At 60.0% G+C, this 19,371-nt stretch overlaps 1 protein-coding gene across 10 annotated transcripts in view; it reads right to left on the bottom strand.

The window, feature by feature from the left end:
• Positions 1-66: 66 nt before the first annotated feature.
• Positions 67-19,371, bottom strand: part of PI4KA (phosphatidylinositol 4-kinase alpha) — a 96,569-nt gene continuing 77,264 nt past the window's right edge. For 3 of the 10 annotated variants that reach the window (XM_082417854.1, XM_082417855.1, XM_082417860.1), the window contains 23 exons: positions 15,453-15,611; positions 15,027-15,178; positions 13,736-13,843; positions 13,441-13,568; positions 12,419-12,538; positions 12,247-12,326; positions 11,964-12,157; positions 11,014-11,104; positions 10,538-10,705; positions 10,281-10,334; positions 8,603-8,723; positions 6,976-7,105; positions 6,096-6,166; positions 4,941-5,235; positions 4,792-4,862; positions 4,089-4,198; positions 3,566-3,670; positions 3,351-3,476; positions 2,895-3,015; positions 2,561-2,756; positions 1,862-1,951; positions 1,345-1,428; positions 67-431 (listed from right to left, as the gene is read on the bottom strand). In XM_082417854.1, the coding sequence (XP_082273980.1) occupies positions 380-431; positions 1,345-1,428; positions 1,862-1,951; positions 2,561-2,756; positions 2,895-3,015; positions 3,351-3,476; positions 3,566-3,670; positions 4,089-4,198; positions 4,792-4,862; positions 4,941-5,235; positions 6,096-6,166; positions 6,976-7,105; positions 8,603-8,723; positions 10,281-10,334; positions 10,538-10,705; positions 11,014-11,104; positions 11,964-12,157; positions 12,247-12,326; positions 12,419-12,538; positions 13,441-13,568; positions 13,736-13,843; positions 15,027-15,178; positions 15,453-15,611 (2,826 nt within the window). In that variant the 3' untranslated portion in view covers positions 67-379. Of the gene's footprint in view, positions 432-1,344; positions 1,429-1,861; positions 1,952-2,560; positions 2,757-2,894; positions 3,016-3,350; positions 3,477-3,565; positions 3,671-4,088; positions 4,199-4,791; positions 4,863-4,940; positions 5,236-6,095; positions 6,167-6,975; positions 7,106-8,602; positions 8,724-10,280; positions 10,335-10,537; positions 10,706-11,013; positions 11,105-11,963; positions 12,158-12,246; positions 12,327-12,418; positions 12,539-13,440; positions 13,569-13,735; positions 13,844-15,026; positions 15,179-15,452; positions 15,612-19,371 lie in introns of those variants that run through there. The other 7 variants (XM_082417856.1, XM_082417858.1, XM_082417859.1 and 4 more) reach the window with 7 other exon arrangements.

Here is a 19,371-nt window from a genome sequence, read left to right as displayed (position 1 = left end):
AGGCTCCTGGGCGGGCGGCCCCCACCCCCAGCTGAACGTGCACTTAGGACTGAATTGGCTCCAACGCAGTTTTTTTGTTTTTATTTTGTTTACGTTGGTTGAATCTTAGGTTAAATATAATTTTTCCATTTTTTATACACAAGAAAATACTTCATGTACCTCTGAGACAAGACAGGCAGGGAATGTGTCCAGTGCAAGCATAGCTCACACCTGTGCAGAGACTGGCTCTGATTGTCATTCCAGCCACACGGGCCATATAGGCGACACCTCGGGAGGCAGCGGGTTGCCGGGCTCTGCAGGGGCATCTCAGCCCATCTGTCCATCGGATGAAGTGGCAGGCCGTGTGCAGCAGCAGGCAGTGATTGCGGCACTCTGCCCCTCAGTAGGGGATGTCGTTCTGATAGTACTGGATCATGTCATAGGTCCGGCTCCTGGGAGCAGAGAGCAGAGGGGATTGTGAGGGGCCTGTGCTGGTCTGGGGACCCGACCCCCTGAGCCGTCCTGCTACACCCCTGGAGGCCGAGTGCCCGATCGTGGACTTTTTGTCTGCCTGCCAGCCCCTCTCTCACTGGGACACTTGCTCCCTCACCAATGGCCACAGCCTCCCTGTTATGCCCCATCTCCTCCTTGCTCATGGGCCCCAAAGTGGGCTCAAGAGGATGCCCTTCCTCAGCCAGACGCCTGCCCTTGGTCCTGGGGCCCGGGATGTGGCCCGGGGGTGCGTCTGTAGGAGTTGACTCCCAGCCCTGGGGCCTGGCATGTGGCTGGAAGGGGTCTGTGCGCTCCCCCTCCGCGCCGCCCCCCACCCCCCCGCCTCACATCACCATCAGGAGAGCCTGCCTCATGCCGCCCTCCAAACCCCTCCTGCTACCCTGAGCCACCCCACTTCTCTGCTCCCCAGTCAGCAAAACCAAGTGATGCTCCTGTGCCACTGGACCTCGGCGGGTCCACCGGAGCCAGTTCTCTGTCTCCAGGGTGGGGGCCTGGGGCCTCTGCACCTCCCGGGGCCTGGACTCCCCTCGCTCACCCCGTTGTTGAGCCTAGAAACCTCAAGGCCACCTTCGACTGTCACAGCCCCTGGGAGCCTGTCCCCAGGCCTGTCACTGAGGCCTGGCCCCACCGCTTCTAGTGGCCCCAGTTCCCCCACCAGGCCCCTCCTGTCATGGCCCCCACAGCAGCTGAAGGGGACTGAAGCCTCTCAGAACTCACTTCCTGCCCCACTGGGCCGGGCGTCTCGGGGCAGTGCATCCTGTCACCTGGCCCAGGTGTGGGCCTGCACAGGTGCCCACTGAACACTAGATAAGTGACACGGGTGCGTGGGTGGGGCAGGACAGGGTGACTTGCCTGTTGCTGAGGAAGCAGCTCTGAATGACCTTCAGGATGAAATTTGCGGCCTCTCGCTCTGTCATGTTGGGGCTGAACCTGTGCCTGGCGGGGGGGAAGGACCGTGTCAGGGCTGCCGCCCCCAGGGCTCCAGGCTGCCCTCCCTGCAGGGACGTGGCCTGGCCTCCTGTGGGGACACGGTTCCCAGCTGGCCTCGAGGGCTTGGGCCCCTTCCCAGCACCTCCCGGGCCCAGGAGCCTGTGGCCAGGGTAGGACTGGCAGGGGGCTGAGCCACTGCAGCCCCGGGGCTTGGCCCAGACACACCCTTGAGGGACGAAGGGCCGCAGGGTACATCCTCCGCCTAAGCCATGGCACCTCACACACGAGAGGTCTGGGGACAGTGCCTCACCCAGAACCCCGTCTGTCTGGGCGTCCAAGGGGGAGCACTTGGCCTCGATAACAGTCCCTGTTACCAGCACTCGAGGGGCTCCCATCTCAGGGGACAGCCGCCCCCAAGTGGCCTGCCTGCCGGACCTACTTCAAGAGCTTGATTGTCTGGCCGCGGAAGCAGGGAAGGCCCGTGTCCAGCATGAGAGTGACCAGAGAGACAACGGCATCCATGTAGGGCCTGGGGAGAGGCAGGGAGGGAGGTGGACAGAGGCCAGCCTGGGTGGGGGCCCTGCCTGTGGTCAACATGCAGCCCCTGCCCAGGGCCTGCCCTCGGCCCCTGCCGTGGTTCTGTGCCCGGCTGAGGAAGGGATCCTCCCTTCTTGAAGGGAACCGCGTACGCGCCATGCAGGCTTCAGCAGACTCGGGTTGGAGTCCAGGTGTCCCCACACTGCTCTGTGGCTTTGGCCACATGACACTTGGAAGCCAGGACTTGAGTCCCTGGCACGCAGCCTGGGGGTACAGGGGGTCAGGCTAGGGAGGAAGGGCAGGTGGGGTGCTCAGAGGGGCCCCAAGGCGTCGGCAGGCGAGGCCAAGCCTGGGAGATGCAGAACGTGGAGGGTCACTGATGCCTGGAGCAAGATGCTGCTGGCACAGGTGGCAGAGACGTGACAGGAAGGCGAGGCCTCAGGGGGCCTCCCGTGCATACCCCCGCCCCAACCCCAGTTCTGTGTCCACCAAAGGCCTGAGATGACCCAAGGGGAGCTTTGAGGGGCGGGCGGGGCTTGCTGGATGAACGGGCCCAGTATGGAAGCCCCTCCCTGCCCCCCGACCCATCCGCAGGGCTCACCGCACGGCCAGGTAGCCGCGGACACACATCTCCATGAACCACTTGAAGGGGGTGGCCTCCATCTTGCCCCCCATGATCATCACCATCTCGTCTGTCAGCTTGATGTCTGGTTCCCAGCCGAGGTTGCCACCCGGGGAGCTTTCAAACATGAAGCCAAAGTCTGCAATACCCCAAAGAGCCATCGTGTTGGGATCAGCTGCAGGGCAAAGCCGGGTGGATGCCCTGTAGCTGCCGTTTCCTGGGGACGCTGGGGAGCAGCGGCTGGAAAGGAAGCCCAGCTCCCCAACCCCCAGAGCCCCTGCCCCGGTGCCCCCGCGGCAGGATGCCCACCCACCGATGTGGATGATGTGGCCCTTCTTGTCCAGCATGATGTTGCCATTGTGCCGGTCCTTGATCTGCAGCAGGAACAGCAGGAGGCTGTAGGCAGCCATGCTGCGGATGAAGTTATAGCGCGCCTGTGCAGAGACAGCATGCTCAGGGCGCCCCGGAGCTGTGCCCTCTTGGGCCTGCGGGCACCCTGGAACCCCTGGGCCTGCGCTTAGATCAGCAAGCCAAACCTTGGTAGCCGGAGTGACAAGTGGGTGCATCTGAGGTGCAGGGCGGTGGCCCCTTCCCCCCTTCAACTCTTGTCAGCTTTCTCCTGGGGAGCCCCTCTCGAGGCATGCCTTTCATCCCAAGGAAGGTTACAGATGCCCTGGTTTTACCCCCAGACATACGAGGACTTGGAAACAGGGTGCTGACCAATGCGGGAGCTGGGGCTGGGGGGCAGTGGGGCCGCCCTGCTGCCCACCTGCTGGAAGGCCAGCGTGGACTCATCCCCGTACTGGCGCGTGAAATAGTCGTACATGCCAAAGTCGGTCTGGCGGCCCAGCTGGTCCCGAGAGGTACAGTCAGGGATGCACTCGATCACCCCGCACTAGGGAGGAAGGGCCGAGGCTGAGGCTGCGGGCATACCGCAGGGTGAGGGACAGGGGCAGCGCCCAAGCAACTGCTTGGGGAACTTACCCCAGGGGCGGTGGCCACCACCCGGTACGGGAAGACGAAGAGATCCAGGCCAACCAGCTGGAAGATGTTTTTGAAGAGGTCGATGATCTGCAGGGCCAGCATGTCCTGGGAACCGGGAGAGACTCAGGGTGGTAGTGGGCTGCTGGCTCCAGGTGCCTGTGGCCCTGCCCAGTGAGGGGGAGGGGGAGGGGTAGGAGGGAGGGAGGCCCTGGTGAGCCTGACTGCCCACTGCTCCCTGGGCAGACTGCGAGGATGCACTGCCTGGCGGTGGGTGTTGAGTAAGGGGCACCCATCCCCCCGGGGCAGTTCCCCCTGAGCAGCCAGGGTGTACAGCAGGAGGGGGGGCCACTGGAGAGGCCTCTGGGTTTAGCAGAAAGCCCTGATGTACTCCAAGGCAACAGAACCAGATGGGGAACCAAGGATTTCTATTTCTGTGTGATGCTGAGAAGTGTGCCTGGAGCCTTGGAGAGAGGCGGGCCTGCCCCAGCCCCGCCCACCTCCGGCCCTGCCTGCCCAGCCCAACCTGCCGGCAGTCGTCTCCCACTTTGAAGATGGCTGCTTGCCAGGAGATTTTCTGGCCATCGGGCTCCTGTGTGCTGCCCTCATCCTCGGAGTCTGAGCAGCACCGCAGACCTGCACAGAGAGAGGCTTCCTGTCAGTGGCGGGCAGAGAGGCCCTCTGAGGATGCTGAGGGCGAGCCCTGATCATGTGCCTGAAGCAACACAGAACCTTAGGGATCATCTCTGCAAAACCCTAAGGAGGCCAACGAGGCCCAGCAGACACCGGGGGTCAGTGGGTGGGGCCACGGGGCCAGGGTCTCTTCCTAAGAACAGCTGACAAGCGAGGACCCAGGGCCACACCCTTGTGCTGCTGTGTTCCCCACATTCATGCCCCCCCAGAACTGCAGAGTGTGATGTATGTGGCAGCCACAGCTGAGGAACAACCATGCCCTGTCCCGGGAAGAGGCCGGAAGGATCCTTCCCAGCGCTTCAGGAGGGAGCAGGGCCCTGTCGACACCCTGGTCTCCAGACTGGGAGAGAATCGACTCCTGCTGTGGAGGCTGCCAGCCTGCGGTCACTCGCACGGCAGCCAAGCCGACCAGTCCTCCCTGGGGCCTCTGTCACTGCACACGTGCCTGCCACCCCCAGACAAGTGCCCAGACTGACTGGCTGGAGGCCGTCACCGTTCATGGGGACCCCAAACTACATCGGACGTGCCCCACTGACCTTCCTTCTCAAGTTCACTAACTCCGCATCGTTTCACCTTGAACTTAGCCAGATACGGGGCCTTTGCAGCGCTGGAAAACAACAGAGAATGGGGCGCAAGTGACAGGGAATGGGAGCCCGTGAGGGGGAGCTTGCGGGGGGTGCCTCACCTCTGCATGGGCGTCCCGGACTTGTAGTCGATGTCCAGCACGATGGCCTCGGGGTTGCTGGGCAGGTAGCAGCCTGTGAGGGACAGAAGGGACATCCCAGGGCCCAAGCAGGATGAGGCTTTCCCAGCAGACGGGGCTGTGCTGAGGCCTTGAGGGCCTTGCCTGCGGCACCGCCGACTTCTTGTTCCGAGGCCGGTAAGGCCGTCGTCCCTGACTCTGTGCTGTTTCCCTGGACCCATCCTGACGTTCCACATGGGGCCACCGCCTCCCGCAGACGCTTCTCCAAGAGGACACCCTAAACCCTCAGCTTCTCAGGTCACTGGCCGCCAGTGCCACAGGACACAGGAGCCCCAGTGCCCACCCACCTGACACCCCCAGCTCGACCTTGTCAGGGCAGGTCGAGAGAAGGCCCTTCCTGGTCACGGACCACAGTTCCCCAAGCCCCCGGAGGTGGGGGTGCTCGAGGCGGGGTCCTGGTGAGAAGGACTGGGCCCCTGGGGACCATGTGGGCCCCCGCCTCGTCCGCCCTCCTTCCCTCGCCAGCCCAGCCTCCCTCACACAGCCCAAGCTCCACTCTGCTCTAGAGCCCAGCTGGCTCCCCAGTGCCTCGGGGACACGACCCGGCAGCATGGTGTCCCCTGGGAGGCTGAGTGTTCTCTGGGGCGGGGCTGGGCAGGGCTCAGCACGGTCAGGAGAGGCCTACCCAGGGCCCTGCACTGGTGCCCACCACTGAGGCAGGCAGTGGGCAAGTGTGCAAGGCCAGGGTTTTGAAGAACGAGTGTGTGAGACAGTTAAGAACGGAGAGCTGTGCGGTGACGTCTGGGTTCCCGTCTTGTCTTGGAAAGACACGGATCTGACCACGTGGCAAGAGCACCAGGGAGGGGGACATGGGCCCCCTCATCCTACAGGCCCTAGCACACCTGGGACGCCCCCGCTCCTCCCTAAGCCCACTGTGTGGCCTGCGTTGCTTCTGTTACACTGGAGCTCAGGAACCTTCTAGAACCACAGCTGCCAAGGACAGGGCTTTGGCCTTCAGAAAACAGCAGTAGCTAGGAGAACCAAGAGTGACCACTGGCAGGGGCAGGTTCTGGAGAGGGGTGCCGGGCACCCAGGGCCCCCCAGACCCCCGTCTCACTGGCCTCGAGCCCTGCTCACCAGGCTGCACCTTCACTTCAGACAGAGCCGACAGACAAGCCCTCTTCCTCTCGTCACCTTTAGGGTAGGGCCTGGAGAACAAGACACAGACGCTGGTGTCTGTGGCTTCAGGGCACAGACAGGCCCTCCTGTCCGAGGGCCCTAGCCCTGCGCTCCGCCACCTGGGGCAGGGGAAGGGGGTGTGCGCTGCTGTGGGGGCCAGGTTGCGGGCTCCGTGTTTTACTGGCAGTGTGGCCTCGGGAAGGCCCTCAGACCTCTGCGCCCCACGACAAGGCAAGTGAAATGGAATCACGCCTCTCACGTGGCAGAGGCCCAGGGAGTCCACCCTGATCCTCCATCTCTGCTGCCACGTTGCCGCTCTGCTTAGAACTGGCCAGGAGAGGACCATGGGACACGTGGCCCGCAGTGATGGGGTGGGGGCGGAGCCTGAGCACTGGGGACAGTGTGGTGACTAGGCGCCTGGAGGAATGGCACTAGGGCTCCCCTGCTGCCTCCCCAGGCGCCCGGCCAGCATCCACAACTCCGGGGCCCCATCCTGCACAAATGGGTGGCCCAAGACGTCCAAGGTCGGCGTCTGCTCCATGTGAATGGCGGCCCAGGAGGTGAATCAAGAAAGGACCTTGGGGCTGCAAAGGAGTCTGGTTTCCCTAACACCACGGGGACCATCAGAACCTGGAGAGCAGATGTCCTCAGGCTTGGGCAAGACCCAAAGTGAACCTGAGATGTTGTTTTCTGTGCATCTGCTATGCCCGCGGGGGCCCTGGATGGCGGGAGCAGACTCCCCGTCTGGCTGTTCCTTAGTGGGGGACGTCGAGGGGCCATGTCTACAAAGCTCCCTGGGCAACTCCCACAAGTGCGGCCTGGAGAAGATGCCACTTACTTGATGATGGCTGACACGTTAGTGATCTTGTTGAAGAAGTCGAATTCCCGCTGGTAGAAGTCCTTGGCCGGGCCGGACAGGGAGCTTGTGATCTCTTTCACCAGCTGCTCCAGGAGGTCGCCAATGTCAGCTGCAGAGAAACCGAGGGTAAGCCTGCAGTCCTGGGGACCCTCTCTCCAGACCCCGCCCAGAGGAGGTCTGCCCTCCTCAGGGTGCTGACGCCCGTGAGGCTGCGGTGAGTGGAGGGCCCCAGGATCACGGATGCTCAAGGGGGCCGCACCTGAAGCGTGTGGTGGTCTCAGGGGAGCACCTGCATTTGACTGTCCCCTCTTCCAGGGAACGTCATTTTTACTTGAAAGAGTGACTAAGAGACAAGGTAAAGTCACTCAGACGTAGACTTATGGCAGATATTTTCTTGAAAATGAATAAAATGAATCTGCCATTTAAGGAAAACAACTACAATACTCTGTTAAACTTGACAAAAAAGCCTGACAGTTTCCTAGCACTCAGAAACGTTTCTGTCCTGTGAGACAGCTGGGGCTCCACACACGGGATCTTTAAGTACTGCGTCACGAAATGCGTCAGCGCTGGAGACCTTGCCCTGCGCGTTGGGTGTGACCATGGTGGGTGTTACAGGTCCTGCGAGGGGCGAGTGCAGGGCAAGCAGGGGCTGGATGAACAGAGAGCGAGGCTCACAACATGGTTCAGAACCCTCACTGCACTGAACCCCTGAGAAACCGTCCCGCCAAGCTTGGTAGCGTTAGCGGGGAGCACCCACGGGGGCCTGAACACCAGACGCTCCTCCCTTTCCAACTATGGGTCAGCAAGGCCCAATCTCCTGTAGCCACTTCAGCCCAAACAGCACATTCTGACATGAAATGCAGAGGCAGAGTGAGGGGATCTCCCACCACACTGATGACCTCATCTCCCACAGGCACTAAAGGGGCCTGTAAACGTGTTAAGCAATGCCACTCTTCTCGCTCACTTCTTTAAAAGTTATGTTTATGTGAGATGGGTCTCTATTTTTTTTTTCTTTTAATTAAATTTTTATTTTTGGCTGCATTGGGTCTTTGTTGCTGTGCGCAGGCTTTCTCTGGTTGTGATGAGCGGGGACTCTTCGTTGCGGTGCGCGGGCTTCTCATTGCAGTGGCTTCTCTTGTTGCGGAGCACGGGCTCTAGGTGCGCAGGCTTCAGTAGTTGTGGCACGCGGGCTCAGCAGTTGTGGCTCGCGGGCTCTAGAGCACAGGCTCAGTAGTTGTGGTGCACGGGCTTAGTTGCTCCGTGGCATGTGGGATCTTCCCGGACCAGGGCTCGAACCCTTGTCCCCTGCATTGGCAGGTGAATTCTTAACCACTGCGCCACCAGGGAAGCCCTCTATTTTAAATTTCTAATGTTGGTGAGCACGGATGGCCAAAGGCCATATAAACCCAAGCTCTTTGAAGGTCTCTGTAGTTTTCAAGGGTGTGAGGGTCCTGGGACGACCTGGTTTGGGAAGCGCTGCCCGGGGAGCTGCAGGACGGAGCCACAGGGCCTTGGGGGCCGGGCAGGGGTCAGAGGTGGGAGTGGAGGAATGACGACCCTGGGCAGGTGGTGAGGACGGGGTGGGGCCCGAGGGACGGGCACTCACGGTCTTTCTGGTGCCCCTCTTCATCCACATAGATGTTCGTCTTCATGTTCCAGATGAATTGGTGTGCCAGGAGCTGGGACTTGGATGCCGCCCACAGAATATACTCCCGCACATAGCCCATCTGTAGGAAAGCAAGGTCAGCCCAGGCTGGCCACACTCCACCAAGAGAGGCCGCTCTCACCCAAGCAGCAATGACTCCACGCTTGGCAGACCCAGAAAGAAGTGTGGTCGAGCGGTGCCGGCTGTGAGAACGTCTCCTGGGCTGCGGAGTCCAGCCCGAGTCCAGCGGGCTGGCCAGCCGCCGGGGTCTTTGTCTATGCAGGCACGCGCCAGCTTTTGTCTCCTCTGTTCCCTCCTCTGGACTCTAAGCCCCGGACTCTAACCAGCTTCTGCTGTCGTCAAGCATGATGCGTGGGTGGGTGGGTTTCAAATGCGCCCCTGTGGACTGGTGTCTAGAAGACGCTGCCCAGTGATGGACGGGTCCCAGAAAACCCTATGTCACTCCCAGCTTAGGCTGAATTCTCATGTCCTAGATTACAAAGGCAGCTGGCCTTTCTGGAAGACTCCTGGGGGGCAGCCTCTTCCTCCCCACAGTCATTTGCGGCCCATTTGGTAAAGTATTCCTTGGACAGATGTCCTCAACTTGGGTTGGTGGGCTTCCCCAACAGGTCAAACTTCAAATAACCCAATTCTAACCCAGCAACTATATCTAAAGATGAACCATGAATGTGCAACCTCCAGTGCAGGGTCTCCAGGCTTGGCCGGGGCATGGGGTGTTCTGGGGCCCTGTGGGCCCAGGGCAGGGGAGTGTATGGGCAGGAGCAGGAGTTGTAGACGCTGCTGCCCTCAGATGCAGGCTTGGGGGTGGCACCAGGATGAAGCGCGGGTGGTGAGGGCTTTGGGCTGTGGTCACCCCGTGGGTGTTTTCTGTCCAGGCCCTGTGCCAGGCCCCTATGTGCATGTACACTGTTACAGCTGAATTATCCACCCCCACCCCCCATTCATATGTTGAAGTCTGGTCCTCCCCCCCCCGCCCCAGAATGTGACTGTATTTGGATATAGGCCTTTAAAGAACTGATGAAGTTACATGAGATCAGTAGGGGGCCCTGATCCAATCTGACTTATGTCCTTTTAAGAAGAGATTAGGACACAGACACAGGGACAGCCGTGTGGGGATACAGGGAGAAGCCGCCGTCTACACGGCGAGGAAAGGGCCTCGGGCAAACCAGCCCTGCCGACACCTGGATCTCAGACGTCCAGCCTCCAGACATCTGAGATCCAGACGTCTCTGTGTGGAAGGAGCTCCCTGTAGTTTAAGCACCGAATCTGTGTACTTTGCCAGGGTGGCCTGAGCTCACTAATACACACGCTGTCTCCTCCAACCCCCTGGCAACTCCCCCCAGGAGACGGGGAGCTGGATTTGGGAGCTAGGGGACCTGCTGAGACCCCCATTCAGCAGGTACAGGTCCCAGGCCAGGTCGCCCACCCTGAGGAAGCAGCCGGCAATGTTTCCAGAACCTGCTCACCCAGCACAGCAGGACTGGGCCTCGGGCGCTGGATGACCACATTGGGGTGAGAGACCTTGGGCCCAGGTCCCAGCTCAGTGGCCCTGCTCCTGGGCTCCATCCCGCTGCCCGCCCGGCCCTCCAGGCTGGTCGGCCCATGCTGCATGCCTTACCTTGTCATACCTGAGGGCCTGCACGATCTGGGGGATGTAGAACAGGATGGCATCCTGTGTGGTGGGGGAGGAGCAGCCATGACTCAGGGAGGGGTGAGAGCACCACGCAGGACGGGGGTCCCAGGGCTCCACCCCGCCTGGACTGGCCCTGCTGTCACTCCACCCCCAGGACACGTCCTCACCCTCAATCAGGCCTGCCCTCCGTCCCCCCGTGGGGCCGGGCAGCGCCCCGAGGCCAACCCAGCAGATGAGCTCACCGGTGGGAAGGACCGTAGGACTTTGACCCCGTACTGCGCTGTGAGCGGGTGCGGCGGGTACATGCTGGAGAAGTAGGACAGGCCTGTGGGTGGGTCTGCGGGTGCCCAGCACAGCACATGGCTGAGCTCGGGGGCATCGGCGTCGATGGTGTGCCAGGTGACCAGGAACTGGGGAGGAAGCAGGGAGTCACAGGGATGGCCCCAAGGAGTGAAAACCGCAAGGCATTTGTAACAGCTTCTGACACATTACATACAACAGCACAACTTCAACCAGGGTGAAATACACTCAACGTTTTTCTACTGTAAACACAGTAAATGTTTCATCCGAAGAGTAGATAACACAAGAGATTGGAAAAATCGTGGTACCACTGAGGTCAGTGGGTTTTGGTTGTGTTCCTCGCCTCCAGGCATCCCTGGAGGCAGCTCTGTTTCTGTGCGCTTAAGACCAGGCCCTGGCACACTACCCGCCACGCTACCTTGATGGCTTCGGGGATGTCACTAACGGCTCCTGGGTCCAAGCGAACCAGACGGGTCACCTCGTTGCCGATAGCATCTGTGTTTTTGAACCTGCAGGCACAGAGGGTGTGGGTGGCAGACACCGAAGACGGGGGCTAGGGGAGAGGGATGTGGACCAACACCCAGTGACATCTGAGCACTGGGGCTAGTGACATAGTGTTGACTGTGACCGGCTGTGACCCAAGGGCAGAACTCCCTGGAGCAGGAATGATCCTTCTAAGGACACCTCCCTTGGCCTGGCCCCCAAAGCAGCTCATCCACGGTGTGGCACCCGTGGGCCAGAAGGCACCCTAGCAGGTGGGAGGGTGGGTGCAAAGTGTTCAGGTGTGACCGCCCAAGGCTAAGGCAGGCAGCTGCTGCCTAAATGCCATCAGGCTGCGATCCTGTCCTGAGGAGGACTTAGGACCCGAAGAAGGAAGCAGTAAGTATGCAGCGTGGGCTCCGGGGACGAAAGGCCCACCCTGCACGCAGGCACATGGAGTATACTGGGATTCAGCACAGGGGGCCTGGGAAGCCCCTCTCAGCACCTACCAGCCTGAGTCCTGTCCCTGTTAAGAGCTGCCTCAGGACAGCTCACAGGACACTCGGCTGCCAACCGCCCCTCTGAGTAGCCTGCTGCCTGAAGATGCCACCCAGGAACCAACCCAGACCTCCCAGGCCTACCTCCCAGAGTAACCACAGGTGTTTCCTTTCCTCATCAAACAAGGTGAGGCCCTGGGGTGCCCTGATGTTATCTCCTCGGGCTCTGGGGTGCTGGGCCCCTGGCAGGATAGACCCCACCACTGCACAGGACTGGGGAGCGTCTGGGGCTACGATGGCTCTCTCCTTACAGTCCTTGGCTGTGACACGTGCCCTCCCCCCACCAGGTGCCCTGTGCTGGACCTCTGGCAGGGCCTCTCAGGCAGCCCACCTGGCTGGCAGTTGCACGGCCAGATGAGGAGAGATGTTCCAGGCGAGGTTCACATTGTCCTTCCACTGCTTCTCGCTCAGGCTGATGTACTTGGACCTCCAGTTGGCCACGCTGCTCTCTCCGGCCTGGTCCAGCTCTAGCTCCGGGGCTGACAGTGGGTTGTACCACGTGATGAGACGCTCGATCTCAGTGGCCTGGTGAGGGACACAGACACGGATGCGCCTCTGCATGGCCCGCGCCCCTCACCCACCCCGGCGCTGCAGGCATGGCGCACGGGCCTCACCAGCAGGGACAGCAGCAGCGTCCGGCGCTTCATGTAGTACTTGTGCAGCTGGGAGCCCCGGTTGGTCTTCTTGGACATGCCTGGGGACGGAGGGGGGAGGGCACAGAGTGTCCCTTGGAGCTGCTCCATGACCCCGAGGACCCAAGGGACCCGGCAGCAAAGCCCCACCGACCTGACTTCTTGGAGATGGTGGACATGCCGCTAGACAGCGGGTAGGTGTTGATCCAGCCCTGTGTAGCCTGCTGGCGTGAGCCGACCGCTATGTCCAGGTTGCTCCGGGTGTCCTGGTTATCTGTGGGCAGACACGGCATTCTAGAAAGAGGTGCCTGGACCTTCACCACAGACAAGGCAGCTGTGGAGGAGCAGGTGGGGGAGACGGCTGGTGACGGCTTCCCTGGACGAACCAGGCGTCTGCAAAGTTCCTCATGAACCACTGCAGATGGAAGCTTTCTAAAGTGTGTTACGTTCCCCTGAGCCCAAAGCAAAGCAAATCGAGGAGCTGCCTTGATCAATTATGGCACTGACCTCCCAGTGTCCTCCTACATGGCAATGACTCGGGGACCTGTGGGGACAGACGGCAGGGCTGCCTGCCCTGCTCTGAGTGGAGCCAAGAGCTGCTTACAACCACTGTGCCTGCTTTTCCCTTTCCTGGCGGCCAGGCTGGCCACGTGGGTCTGCCTACGGAGACGCGCCTCCCCCAGCCTGGGCGCGTGACCAGCTACATGCTTCAGAGAAACAAGAGCGGGGCTTCCTCCTGTGGGGCGGCTGCCGGCTCCCACTTCAGCGCCTTTCCCTGACCCCGTCCACCCTCCATGCTCCGAGATGCAGCTCACACGTCACCTCTTCCAGAAAACTGCCCCTGGTCCCCAACTGCTGCAGGGCAAGTGCCTGTCCTCGGGGGACGCTCCCACGACCCCCATGTTGGAGTCACCTGCCGGTAAGACTGGCCCCACCAGGTGACAATGGACCATGCCCTATCCCTCCCAGCACACAGGCCGTAGTCCAATACAGACCGTCGGGCATGCAGGGGGCCCCTGTGAACGGCCCGGCGCTGCGAAGTTACACCAAGGGGTGTCTGCCTGTCTGCTTAGAGACCCTGCCCTCCCTTCTGCTCCCCAGGAGCGCCAGAGAAGAGGTGACCGGGCAGGCGTGGGCCTCCGGTGACCATGCAGCACGGCTGAGGCTGGGGCTCACCTGGGGGAACGAGCTGGCTGGCGGTCAGGTACTTCTTATCTGAGAACATGGCGGTCCAGAACTTAATCATTATGCTTATGTCCTCACGCAGCCTCTTCTCTCCCTGCGTAGGGAACTTTGGGGGACAACTGCAAACAGCCAGGGACGAGGGTGAGTGCCAGGGCCTAGGAGTCAGGAAGCGCGGCGAGGTGGGGCGCGCAGCCTCCTAATGACAAGTCGGGCCGCTAAGCGGGGGGTCGGCACCCGGCAGGCCGAGTGACCCAGGCCTGGGGGCTGGAGGGGGTGGGGGCAGCACCTGAAGTAGTCGAAGGCAGTGGAGTAGATCTTCTCGCGGAGCACGTTGCGGATGGTCGCATTGGGAAGCACGTCCGCGTGCAGGAGGGTCAGGCCGAGGGTCAGCAGCCTGCAAGAGGGCCCCGGTCAGCGAGTGGTGCCCCCTGCAAACCTCTCCCTGAGCTCAGGGCCCACCTGCGGGCGGCAGAGCCCTCCCGCCAGGGCTGTGGATCGGGCAGGTGGTCACCTGTCTCGGATTACTGTACCCTGATGCCTTACGAAAGGTTTTTTAAACCTTCACTTTTGTTGGGGGGAAAACATGTGTGTGACCCTGCCCCTCGGCCAGAAGCTTTGGTCCCACGAACTGCAAACCACTCCCTGAGGTACCATCACCTACGGTGACTACGAAGGTAGAACTCAGGTTCTAAGAACAATCTGCTTGGATTCTTCTGCAAGATCAGGGCTGCCCTGCAGGCATCCACAGACGCGCTGGTCAGGAACGGGCAGCCCTCCTGCTCATCTCCATGGCCACTTCCCATGGCTGGGACGGTCCAGCATGGATCCTCTCCTATTAACCCATTCTCGTTGCAATTTGTAAAAGTATAGGTCCATGACAGACTGGAAATTAGGGAAAAAGAGAACTAGCCCTTGGGTACTGGTTTGAGAAGCACGGCCCGAGGGGGTGCCCAGTGGGCTGCAGGAACATGAGTCAAGAGCTCAGGGAGGGGAACAGGTAGGGGGAGTGGTGCCCACCTGCAGGGGCCCCTCACCCTCCTTCCATCTGACCCCCCAGGTATCTGCAGGCCCAGTCAAGAGCCCTCCCCATGCCAGGCCAGGCCCTCCTGCTGTGTCCACAGCGCCCCTGACCACCGCACCTGGTTTGAGGCCCACTGGGCCACATGCTGCCTATGGGGGTGTGTGCCCTCCCCCGGTGTGGCTGGTTTTGCACAGGGCTTGGTGTGCAATTGGCACAATCGGCCTCAGAGGGTAATGGGCCTGAGCTGTCACACCAGGCTCTGCCACACAGCTGGCCGTTTTTCCCTCTCCAATGTGTCACCAGAATCCTTTTGCTGCTGCCCACCCCGAGCGTTTGGCTGGCCGGGTCCCCACGTGAAGCACCTCCTGCACACTTCCCTGCCGTGGACAGCACGCTGCCCCATGTCCCCAGCCCCGAGAGAGCGTGGTGGCCCCGGCCATCATATGCGGATCCCTTTCCCAGGGAAAGGCATGTACTGGGGGCTCGGTCAGTTTCTGGTGAACAAGTGACCAACCACAGGAAACCCGGGGGAGCAGGCCCTGGGGTGAGCTCTCACTTGAAGCGGGGCCCGATGGCCGCCACATGCCGGTTCATGCTCCCCGCAGTGCCCCCGATGCTCAGAGACATGGACCGCTGCAGTAGGCTGGAGAAGATCTCCACCTGGTCAGAGCTGCAGTACTTGGCAATCTCGAACCGCTGCACCAGGAACTGGACGGAAAGGGACACGCTGCTGGCGGGGCCATGTTGCTGGCGGGGCCAGGTGGCCCCCCACCCTCGAGCCACCACTGCCTGCCAAGGAGGGGCTCAGGCCCACAGGAGGGCAGGTGGGGTCTGTGGGGCAGCGGAACGAGACCGGCGGGGCCTGGGGGGAGAGATGGGCCATCTACCCCCAGGTGGGGCAGTCTTCAACCTGGAGTCCCAGGGCAGCCCCCGACCTCTGGGAAGAGTGGGTGGAACACAGGGGAGCCAGGGGGGCACGTACATCGATCCAGATGCAGTGAGGGGTCACCTCGGGGGCACAGGGTTTGGGCTGACTGGCTTCTGACGCAGCCAGGGGGTCTGCTTCCTTTATCTCCGCAGAAAACAGGCCGAACTTCTGCTCCACTGTCATCTGCCAGGCCCCCGCCATCTCTCGCATGAACTGCAAGAATGCAGGCGTTAGCCCCTCCGTGGGGCGCAGAAAGAGGCTTGCTGGTTTTTTTGTTTTGTTTTGTTTTTTTAATCATAAAAGGAATATATGCTCACTGAACAAAATTTAGAAAACCGAGGGAGGTATGAAGAAAAAAAATCACTAAGATCTCCCCATGATCCCACTTTCCAGCCTTTTTTCACCAGAAGCCCCTCCTGGACCACAGCCAGGAGTGTGTCCTGCTTTGTGGTGCAGCCCACCCGTGACAGCACTGCCTGGAAACCACCCAGGGGAGGCTGCCTGCTCAGTGCCTCCGGGCTGGCAGTGGCAGGGGCGTGGTGGGCTCCAGAACCTAGTTCCTCCTCTCCACTCCCATGGACCCTGCACGAAACCTTCATGCCGCTAACCAGGCTCAGGGAAGAACTGTGGGGGCCGAGTGGAGCCTGTGACCCCACCAGCCTGGGCGAGGGGTTCGCAGGGGAGCAGCCTCTGTGGCCTGACAACAGCCAGCAGCTCCTTCCAGGGCATCCAGAGCCCCTGTGGGGACGCAGGGACCCCACCCCTCCTCCTGCTCCATGGCTGCTCAGGGCGCCGAGAGGCCAGTCTCAGGTCCCCTCGCCCACTCGTTAGCAGCAGTGAGCAGTGGGAGTCGGGGGAGCCCTGAGGAAGAAGGCAGGGAGGTGACGCTCGCCTCTGCCCTCCTCCCTGCCTGCAGGCACAGAAGCCATCTGGAGGCCATGAGGTGAGGACAGAGTCCAGCGCAGACAGGAGCCCGTCCATGACACAAGGATGGACTCCCGGCGGTCGCCCCTGCAGCCAAACGTGTTGCAGGATAGAGGGTAAGGGAGCAGCCCGCCAGGTTTCCTGCCCACCATTTGTCCCCCCGTCCTGGCTGCCACCTTGGCCAGGGCCTGCCTTCCAGGCTCGGGGCACGAGTGTGAACAAACACAACTCAGGTCCAGGCCGAGTAGAAGCAGCCTACAGACTGCACGGCGCTCTCCACTGGGGGCAAACAGCCGTGAAGGGAAGTGGGGACGGCGTGGTGGCGTTTCAGGCAGGGCGGCTGGGGAGACCCCAGGCGGAGGGCACAGCTCAGACCAGCCCTGGAGAAAACCTGTCTGAGGACAGCGCTGCTGGGGAGGGACCGGCACCCGCAGTCTAAAGCAGGAGCCCACCGGGGCCGGGGCAGCAGGGATTGCAGGGTGCCTGGTGGCAACAGGGGGCAGAGGGGCCTTGCTGGTCAGACACTGTCCGCCTCTGCTCTGTATGAGCACAAGCAGCATGGACAGGCCCGGGTGGGGGAGGGTCCTGATCTGACCCATTTTCCTGGCTCCTCTGTGTAGAGAAGGTGGAGGGGTCCGGGGGGAAAGCAGGGGCTGGGTTGTCTCCAAGTGCAGGGGAGAGACGGGGGCGCTGGGCCGGGCTGCTGGGAGGTGGTCAGATTCTGAAGATGCTTTAAAGATAAAAGGTAGACCTAACAGAATTCGCTAAGGCTCACCGTGGAGTGTCGGGGGGCAGAGAGGGCCATGAGGATTTTGTCTGGGCGTTTACAGACTGCGGGACGGTGGGGGCCAGTCTGGGCCTGTGCACTTGTTACGGGTTACAGAACCAGGGGACCAGAATTCCTTCCTGTCTCAGTGGAACGAAGACCCAGACCCTCGTACTATACGAGACCAATAAGATTGCTCACGCTTTATCTCCCCACAAATGCAAAAGACTCCAGCAGCACCCGCCTCTGAGTTGGGGCTACGGATGATTTTTGTTTTCTTCTTTGTGCCCATACCTTCCAACCGCTCCATAACCAGCAAACATTGCCAGATAATAGAAAAAATGAAAAACCAGGATGCAATGATACTAAAGACATAGAAATACAAGGGAACGGCCCCCACTCTGGGGTGTGGGGCATAGATGGGCCAGGACAGCAGGTCCTTGCAGAGGCCAGGAGCAGGGAGACAGGAGCCAACAGCAAGAGCTTGGCGACACCAAACCCACACATAGCTGTCGGGCTGTTGAGGAGGGCAGGTGAAGAGCTGCCAAGAGCTGCTTTCCAGAGAGAGATCACATTTCCCTGGGAAGGATAAGCCCGACAGCCCAGGGCCAGCACTAGGTCTGGCATGAGTGGTGGACGGACCTGCCAAGGCCAAAACCTCAAGCCAGCCGAGCTACTGATTATGGCAGAGGCAGGGGACAGACTGGAGTCTGACAGACCCCAAATGACGTAGCAATTTGCTTGGCATTAAAACCCCTCCTTGGGGACTTCCCTGGTGGCTCAGTGGTTAAGAATCTACCTGCCAATGCAGGGGACACAGGTTCGATCCCTGGTCTGGGAACATCCCACATGCTGCGGAGCAACTAAGCCTGTACGCCACAACTACTGAGCCTGTGCTTTAGAGCCTGCGAGCTACAACTACTGAGCCTGCACGCCACAACTACTGAAGCCCACGCGCCTAGAGCCTATGCTCCGCAACAAGACAAGCCACCGCAATGAGAAGCCCACACACTTCAACGAAGAGTAGCCCCTGCTCACCGCAACTAGAGAAAAGCCCGCGCGCAGCAAGGAAGACCAAACTCAGCCAAAAAAAAAAAAAAAAAAGGATGTGAAGGTGTGATGTAAAGCAGGAAGAACCCACCCTTCTTGCCAAGATGAGCCCCTTGGGGGTGCGGCCTTCACTTTAGCCACCAGGCACAAGAAGATAAAGCAGCAGGGCCCCTCAGTCTCCACTGTTTTTCTAAACACAGTGTCAGGTCCACGGTCACAAACTTGAACATAGATGACCCTGATGCTAGAACTAACTGACCAGATAAGGATTTTCAAGTAATTATCATAAATATGTTTAGAGATTTACCAGAAAAGATAGAAAGAAAAGGTGAAGATACAGAGATTCTCGGGAAAGAAATACAAAGTATAAGAAAGAAACTGAAATCCTAGAGCTGAGGATTACGATATCTGAAATAAAATACATTAAAAATGGTTTAACAGAATGAATAAGGCAGGAGGAAGTACCAGGGAACTGGAAGGAGGCCAATGAAAATGGACCAAAGCGAGAGAGAGAATGAAAACAACCCAAGGGAATGCTGACGAACCTCGGACACTGCCATCGTCACAACGTGTGCACCACAGGCGTCCCTGGAGCCCAACTGAGAAGGGGCGAACCGTGTAAAAAATATATTTAATGAAATACTGGCCTGAAACTTTCCAAGTCTGATGAAAAACCTGACATCTCTAAATTTAGGAAGTTCAAGGAATCCCAACATAAAATACACAGAAAACCACACCCAAGCACAACAGAGTCAAACTATTAAAAATCAAAGATACAAAAAACCGAAAAATAGCTAAAAGGAAAAACAAACAATAGCACATACTGAGAAAGGATGGTAATTTGCGGATTTCTCCCCAGGAACAATGCAAGCCAACAGATGATAGATGTCTGTAACATGCCAAAGGCAACTTAGGACCACAGACCCAGGAAGAACAGCCAAAGCACGAGATGAAGGTGAACTAGGCTGCGAGTTCACTCCCGCCACCTGCAGCCCAGGAAGTGCCGAGGAGAACTACAGACCCAAGCTTACAGAGGTATGTGAGGACGGGAAACGGTCTGGATACACCCATAAGGCTTAGGAAAAGCGTTTGACAACACAAACAGCACTGTTACAAGGCGTGTATCACACACAGCAATGAACACAGATGAAAACAATACACGCACGGGTCCTGACGGGGCGGGATGTAGCTATGACTGAGGAGCCCCCGCCCTGCAGTGACAACAGCTGCCAT

The sequence above is a fragment of the Balaenoptera physalus genome, assembly GCF_965194825.1.
Source record: "Balaenoptera physalus genome assembly, chromosome: 12".
NCBI lineage: Eukaryota > Metazoa > Chordata > Mammalia > Artiodactyla > Balaenopteridae > Balaenoptera > Balaenoptera physalus.
This window is presented reverse-complemented; position numbering and strand designations above follow the sequence as displayed.